Source organism: Benincasa hispida, chromosome 10 (assembly GCF_009727055.1).
Source record: "Benincasa hispida cultivar B227 chromosome 10, ASM972705v1, whole genome shotgun sequence".
Taxonomy (NCBI): Eukaryota; Viridiplantae; Streptophyta; class Magnoliopsida; order Cucurbitales; family Cucurbitaceae; genus Benincasa; species Benincasa hispida.
The window spans coordinates 39,483,881-39,491,987 of NC_052358.1; the positions used below are offsets into that span (position 1 = coordinate 39,483,881).

The window sequence follows — 8,107 nt, forward strand, 5'->3', positions numbered from 1 at the left end:
TTACCCATTGAAGTATTGGTCCAAATTGAGTTGTTTTCAATTTTTGATGTTCAACTCAAAGATTTCAAGGGATTGGAGCCACTGCCCAGCAAAGTTAACAATGTTTTGATGTTTTAATAGGTATTAATACCTTGAAACTCTTTTGGAATTGTTACATAGTTGCTGAATTTGCGTTTTGTAACCATTATTATTGAACTTTTCGTAGGTTGGATTACTTTGTTGTAGTTTGGAAGTGTCATTCGAATCAAGCCACAGTTTGGGTAATCTATTTAGAGTTAGTTGGTTAATGAAATTTTGAAGAAATTTTTTTGCTTGTAGACAAGATTGGGCTTCCAATATTCTCTATTTTTCGTGAAAGTTGTGAAAGTTTGGGGAAATGTATATGCATTCTTCTATTTTAAATTTTAGCATGTGCATGACTTTTTTCGTTGTTGTATCTTAACACTTATTTATATATTTTGAAATTTGATGTTATTGCCCTTTATTCTATTTTGCAAATTGACTTGCTTAAACATAGTTTGCCTGACCCTTAGTTCTCGATCTTTAGACTTCAAAGCTCAATGTATAGATTAAATAATGTACTTTGTTGAGAGGTTCTTTATTAAACAATTTGTCACTTTTGTATTTGTTAAAAGTTGAGTTTTGTATACAAAAGAAATTGTTGAGATTTTATTTTGTGCATGTACATGTGAAAGAGAAATATTATTGTAATTTGTAAGGAGTGTCCATATGAAAGGTCATAGTTGAACATTAGATTTTTAGTGAATATATTGAGTTAATAGATCTTAAATATATAATGTTATTTAGTTGATGTAATTGTATTGTTGGAATATAAGGCAGAAAATGAAAATATCAATTAGGGCATTTAATTTGAAAAAAAAAAGACATAAACTTAAAACATAAAAAACGTCAAAGAGTTATCATATATGATACGTAATCAATGTCCAAAATCAATAAACTTGACATACCACCAATGTCAAGTGTATTAACTTTCTTGACACGAAGATTGTATCAAAAAATATTTGTCTTGACTTTTTTTGGAGTAAAGTTATCACACTATACTTGACATTCGAATACTCGACGCTTTTATAAGTGTCAAGTATACCCTTTACTTGATATTTGAAAAACATCAAGTGATCCAATTTCTATAGTAGTGGTTGTCTACTCTTTCTCCTCTTCTTCGTTGAGCTAATTTCTGGATCCCTGTTTATTTTTTATTGTAAGCTCATTGAGCTTAGTTTTGTTTAACACTCGTAGATGTTCGTCTAAACTAAATATCTAGAAATTACACAAAATCTACTGCACAGCTTTGAAAACTGGGGCATAATTTTCTCAACAAAAGCACTATGAAACTGAGAAGCAACAAACAATAGCTACATTGACCACTACAACAACCATTCGAGTACAAGCAAATGTTTGTTGGAAAGTTCCACAACTGAATACTTTCGAGATGAATGTTCCTATAACATCTAGCACATTTAACTTTCACCAAAAAATCAGATAACATGTTTATCTTCACAATCAAAGTCTTAAAATAGAGCAAGTTTTAAAAGAAACAAAAAAGAAGATACTCAAAACTTAAGTTCAACAATCGATCTGTGCATAGTCCCCAAAGTTGAGAAGTTAGGCAATCCATTGTAACAGCTTCTCTCTCAATCCAATTACAAAAGTACTTCAGCTTCTCTTTCATGGAATATGGTTATTCGAAAGTACAATGCACCTGAAAAACATAAAAGTAAGAATAACCTTTTAGTGAACAATTACAGAGGAATAATATAAAGAAGAGAAATATGTAGTTGGTAAAAGAACAGATTAACAAAATTATAGAACAGATAATATTTTTGTGCCGATGCACTCATCTCTATGTTTTCCTCTTTAATAACTCACATCAAAAAATAATTAAAATATTTATCACATGTCACATTAGGATAGGTCAATCTCTGTATAAAGATAGTTACTTCCTATGATGCAGCTATCTATTTTTTTTCATAGATCCTAACTTCAACCATGTTTCAAGTAAATATTTTAAAAGGCTTATAAATACTTCTGGTAAGAACAATTTCACTGCAAAAGATCAATTTGACTACAAAACACATATTTTATAATTAAAAAATGATTTTTATTTTTGATGTCCTATATTTTATTGATAAGCATTAGTGGTCATAAACCATTAAACAATTATATTTGGTTTTAGTTGGGTCTTTCAAGATAAAGTATCTTTTTATTTAGTAATATTCTTTCGAAAGCATCTCTTTCCCTAAAATTTATCTTTTTATTTAGTGATATTCTTTCTAAAGCATATCTCTTTCCCTATAATTTATCTTTTATTTAGTAAATATTCTTTCTAAAGCATATCTCTTTCCATCCAACTTTTTCTTTTTCTTTTCTTCTTTAATATTTTTAGTTTACATTAACATTTAACTAATGTCAATCCCAAATTATAATTTCCATTGCAACCAAGAGCACTTATAAGAATAATAATTAAATGAATAACAAAAAAAAAAAATTAAAATATTGATCACATATCACGTGCATTCATAGACCAACCTGGTAGGATGTACAAAAATAGCTACTTCCTATGATGCAGCTAAATATTTTTTATAGAATCTAACTTAAACCATATTCGGAGTAATTATTTTAAAATGATTATAAATACTTCTGGTAAGAACAATTTCACTGCAAAAGATCAATTTAACTACAAAACACATATTTTATAATTAAAAAATGATTTTTTATTTTTAGATGTCCTATATTTTATTGATAAGCATTAGTGGTCATAAACCATTACAAAATTTTATTTGGTTTTAATTGGGTCTTTCAAGATAAAGTGATAAATTATCAAGGAAAGAATATTAAATAATCAAACTCTCGAATTCTTAATTTCCATTCTAGTATATGGTTTTTTTCTTGTTGAAAAATATTTTAATTATTAAATTAAAAATTATGAAAAATCTATAGTAAACATATTTATTATTGTTAAGGAAAGAAGACAATAATGTACTATCAATAGGTAGACATATATAATCTATTCCAAACTTCTCTCCCTAAAATTTATCTTTTTATTTAGTAATATTCTTTGTAAAGCATATCTGTTTCCCTCCAACTTGTTCTTTTTCTTTTCTTATTTTCTTATTTTTATTTTACATTAACATTTAACTAATGTAAATCCCAAATTATAATTGACAATTGCAATTGCAATGTATAGCACTTATAAGAATAATAATTAAATGAATAATAGAATAAGTATGAAAAAAATTATTAATGAAAGACTCTATTACTGAAAGATTTTTACCAAATATGGTTTATCATCAATAGTTTTAGAGGCATGAATCTAAACTTTACAAATTATTTTGCATTGTGTTATATATTCTAGTATTTTCGACATAATTATTATATTTCGAACTCCCTCATTACAATAGGGACATTGTTTGAATTATGAAAACATATCAAGTGCAATAAATGTATTTGATCTAATACAACCTAAATTGGTTCACATTATTGTGAAAGATGTCCTTAATTCCCAAATTCTCTTGCATAATCAACATGTATTTTTCCCTCATATTTAGATTATAATAGTGTAAAAATTGATTTTATTCTATTTTATAATTTTTTGGACCAGAGAAGGTGTCATTGAAATTAGGAAAACAGCTAAAAGGTCATGCTAAAACAAAATCTATAAAACAACCCATCACAGTATAGTTGGTACAAACTCACCTTTAAAGGATAGAACCAGTACATTTTCCTCTTCTCCAATTTTGATAACCTAAGGATATAACTATCATTGCAAAAGTAAATAGTTAATTATGATTCCATAACCATTAGTTATTAAAAATTAAACTTACTTTCATTTATAGGGTTGCTATCCACTTTCAGTGAATGTTTTTAAAATTTAAAACAAGTTTTGAAAACTAAAAATACTTTGGTGTTTCTTGAACCAATTTATCTAAAATTTCAAATGCCTTCTTTAAGGATTGACGATCACAATAAAGAACTTGAGAGGAAAGAATCATAATATTTCAGAAACATAAAACTACAAATTAAACTGCTATCAATAATGTAAGTAAGCGTAGTTCCATGACAATTCCTTTTTATTTAAATGGTTAAAGATTCGATCCCTCGACCCTATAGTTGTCATACTAAAAAAAATCATTATTAATAAATGAAAATATGTGATTTAATTTAGTTACCGAGACTAAGATTTCGGGTAAGATATACATACATATATATATATATACACATGCATACATATAGAAAACAATTAATAAGAAACACTTATATAATGAAAACGTTAATCATTGTTTAATTAAGGTGACATTTGAGATTCTTACCCGTGTGGTGGAAAGTCTTTCATAGGTTGAGTTGATCTTCACGGTCGTCCTGGCTTTCCTCCATCCTGATTATATAAGTATTGTCTTTGTACTGTAATCATATTTTAAGCAAATAAAAAAAGGGTAGTAATAGAAAATTGTGTACCTGTTGGGTTTTTTGAAAATGTCATGGATAATGACATTTATGTCCCTGGCTGGTGAGATTTTAAAGTCTCTTCTTTCAATATTTATGGAATACAATTTGGGTGTGCTTACTATTCCAACTGAAAATGTCTTCATTTCGTTGCATTGAACTATGACCAATCTCTTCAAAGATGGAAACTTAAGCATATATTTTGTAGTGTCAAAGCAGGCCAGTGTTGGTAAATTATGAAGTCTCAGAAAATAAAGTTCTTGGAAAACAGATTCACCATTTTCTTCTTCTCCCGATACTATAGATATCATTTCTCTACAATCAGATAAGTCAATGTGTTTGAGATTCCTCAGATTCTTTACCACTGAAGAGCTAAACAAGTTCATCATTCCATTGCAATTCTTGACGTAAAGATACATCAAGTTTAAGAATGTGATTGAGGATGGTAATATGCACTTCAAATTCTCACATCCCGTTACCTCCATCCACTGCAAGCTATCAAAGCTAATTGTGGTGACTTCACTACTTTCTTTCCACACGTGCGTAAGCTTTGGAAGATCACACAAGCATAAACGCTTCAACTTTGCACATCTTTTAACATTATTGTTTCCGCTTAATTCCCCATTTTCAAACACTTGTATTAACTGAAGGGCATTCTGGATTTCAAAAGTTCTAATATTGTATAATACTTCACTCATTTCCAATGGCAAACAATCTATGTCGTCATCCTCACAACCAACCAGTCTAAGACCATTGAGTTCCGGGAATGACTCTGGTTTATGCCAAAAACTTCTCTTCAATGTTTTCAAGCTCAATTTCAAACCACTCATACCCGTGATTAATTCAATCTGAAAAGAAGTAGAGTTTCCAAACTATTATTTGTATTTTTCTTAGATTGGGAAAAAAAAGAAATTGGTGAATAAACAAATTTTGTTTGTTGAAAACATATATCCATACCTCTGGTGTGGAAAACTCTTGAATAATGTCATTTATCCCCCGTGTTGGTAATATTGGGACCATGTTATGTTCTATCCTGATGCATTCCAAACTGGGAGTGTTTGTTATTCCATATGAGAATGCTTTCATGTCATGGCATCGATATATCCTCAAGATGTTTAAGCAGGGAAGTTTAAGTGTGCCTTTTCCAGAGTGAAAACATGTTAAGTCTAGGTAAATCATTTAATTCTAGACTAGTCAGTTTGTTGAGGATAATTTCACCATTTTCTTCTTCTTCTACAGCAACTATAGAGGTGATTCCTCTACAACCATATATCTTAATATTCTCAAGATTCACCAAATTCTTTACCATTGAAGAGCTAAACAAATTCGTCATTCCATTGCAATTACTGACATCAAGATCAGTCAAGTTGAAGAATGTGATTGTGGTCGTTTGATTCATGTTCTTCCACACCTGCGTAAGATTAGAAAGGTTCTTCAATTTTAACTTCTTCAAATGTCCACATCGTCTTTGGATATTGTCATGTTCTGTCTCATTTCCAAATACGTATACCAACTGGAAGCAAGTTTCAATTTTCAGTTCCTCAATATTGTATAATACTTCACTCATTTCTAATGGAAGAGAAACCAATTTATCATCTTGTTCATACCCAACCAATGTAAGACTTTTGAGTGTGAGAAACTTTGACATCACCCAAAAGCTCTCCTTCATTGCAAGCTGTCAAACTACTCAAGTTCCGAAACAGTACCACCTACAAAACACACAATAATTACATCCAGATCGAAACATATAAAATTCTTGCGAACATAGGTCATTAATATTGATGAAAATGAAAAAATAAAATAAAGACTATACCAGCTGTCCCAACTTTGATGCTCATCCATAGGAAATATTTCATTTTGGTCACCCACCACTAAACATTCCATTTCTTCAACACATTTGGTGATGGAAGCTGGAAAAATTCTTTTCAACTTTGGACAACCAGTAACCAGGACTTTCTTTAGATTTGGAAATGTCAGAACATCACCAACATCTTTGTTCCAGATGTATTTTAAATTTGGTAGGTCATCTAAAGTTACGTTTCTTAATTGAACTACTTTTATGTCACCAAAACTCGACTTTTGAACTTCAAACACCCTTTCTAATAACTCACAAGAAACGACATACAATGTATCTAAAAATGCAAGTGATTTCACTACATTCCAAGGAAATATATATCTCTACCTGTTGCAATCTCGAATACTTATAAACCGAAGTTTGCAGAAGGAACTTGCACTAGGTCCATCATTATGCCATAACATCTCCAAATTGTTTCCTCCATGAATAGATAAATTCTTCATTTCAGGAAAAGAAACCTGCAATATTGTAATCCTCCAGTTAAAAAAGTTATTTGTAATCTTAACAATTGTCTTAATTTTTTTTTTTAAACCAGGAATTTTTACGATACCATTTAATATTAACTTTTAAAATTTAAACACATTTTCTAACAAATTTCTTAGTTTTCTTTTTAGAACCTACATGAGAGTATTTATGTCTTAAACTTGAAAGCTTTTCGCTAGCTTCAGTTTGTTATCTTTTTTGTTTTTGAGCTCTTCTCTAACTCTTGATGTTCATATGTATTATATATTAAAAGATAGTATAATGTTTCCGAAAGCAAATTACCTAGAAAAAAAAATGAAATTATTAAAAAAATGAAATTATTTATTAAAGTAGCTAATAAAAGGTACAAATTAAAATTTCATGGTACATACTTGTTGATCAAAAAACGGAATGATAGTTCGTGAATGTTGTTGGATGAATGGTTTGGTGCAGAAACTTGTAACTTTATTTAGACCCACAAGGTGTAATGATATCAAGGGAGAAATGCTAATGGTGTTCTGATCTTCAGTTTCTACAGATACAATCTCATCCATCATATCACAATTAGTCACCTTAATCATTTGAAGATTTGAAAGGCCTTTAAAAATAGAGAACGAGAAAAGATTCCTCAACTGCTTGCAACTTTTTATCTGTATGACTATTAGCTTATTGAAAGGATTTGTTGGAGCGTGCTTGGGAACTATACTCTCCAATAACATCATTCTATCAAGACACAACCACTCCAAAGGAGTGAAGTCATACCCAAGTATTTACTCCTTTCAACAATCTCATACTCGTTGCATACCTTTGCAAATCTTTGTTAATAATCATATAATCATCTGGAAATACACTGCAAAGAAGAAATAGTATTTTGGCTTCATCTCCATCCAAATAATCGTAACTCAATCTAAGTGAAGCATGAACTTTGTGAGTCACCCCTTTAATATCCACTGCAATGGACTTTTTCAATTTACTTAAAGCATCCTCCCAATAATTTATTTGCTTCTGTTTCAGTGCTTTTGCAATAGTATCAAGTGCAAGTGGCAGTCTTCCGCATTCTCTTACCACCTCTTTTGCAATGATTTCCATATAAGTCGTATCAAACTTTTCGCCAATGATTGTCGTAAAAAACTTCCAAGACTCTTCTTCATTTAGACAAGTCACACGAAAACACTCATTTCTATTGATCATGTTATTGGTTAGTATATTTCGATCTCAACTTGTCATAAGTGCCTTACATCCTTCTTTACCTAATGGAATTCCAACCTCTTTGATAAGATCATATTCTTTCCATAAATCATCAAACATAATGAGGATGTTACCTTTCAT

General features: G+C 29.9%; 1 protein-coding gene and 1 long non-coding RNA gene across 2 annotated transcripts; both read right to left on the reverse strand.

The window, feature by feature from the left end:
* Positions 1 to 1,391: 1,391 nt before the first annotated feature.
* LOC120089379 lies at positions 1,392 to 5,153 on the reverse strand. The gene is made up of 3 exons (XR_005485156.1): positions 4,329 to 5,153; positions 3,715 to 3,775; positions 1,392 to 1,720 (listed from the first exon to the last, which is right to left on the reverse strand). It is a non-coding gene; the product is annotated as an uncharacterized LOC120089379 (long non-coding RNA).
* Positions 5,154 to 5,590: 437 nt separating this feature from the next.
* On the reverse strand, positions 5,591 to 7,867 carry LOC120089075 (disease resistance protein SUMM2-like). Its single transcript, XM_039046502.1, has 6 exons — positions 7,584 to 7,867; positions 7,171 to 7,501; positions 6,663 to 6,774; positions 6,331 to 6,560; positions 6,069 to 6,170; positions 5,591 to 5,974 (listed from the first exon to the last, which is right to left on the reverse strand). The coding sequence occupies exons 1-6, from the start codon at positions 7,865 to 7,867 to the stop codon at positions 5,591 to 5,593; spliced, it is 1,443 nt and encodes a 480-aa protein (XP_038902430.1).
* Between the last annotated feature and the right edge of the window lie 240 nt (positions 7,868 to 8,107).

Coding starts and splice junctions, on each gene's coding strand:
- LOC120089075 (XM_039046502.1), bottom strand. CDS start 7,867: ATGGAAATCATTGCAAAAGAGGTGGTAAGAGAATGCGGAAGACTGCCA. Junction 7,502..7,583: donor ATTAACAAAGATTTGCAAAG/GTATGCAACGAG, acceptor GTGTCTTGATAG/AATGATGTTATTGGAGAGTA. Junction 6,561..6,662: donor CTGCAAACTTCGGTTTATAA/GTATTCGAGATT, acceptor GTGAGTTATTAG/AAAGGGTGTTTGAAGTTCAA.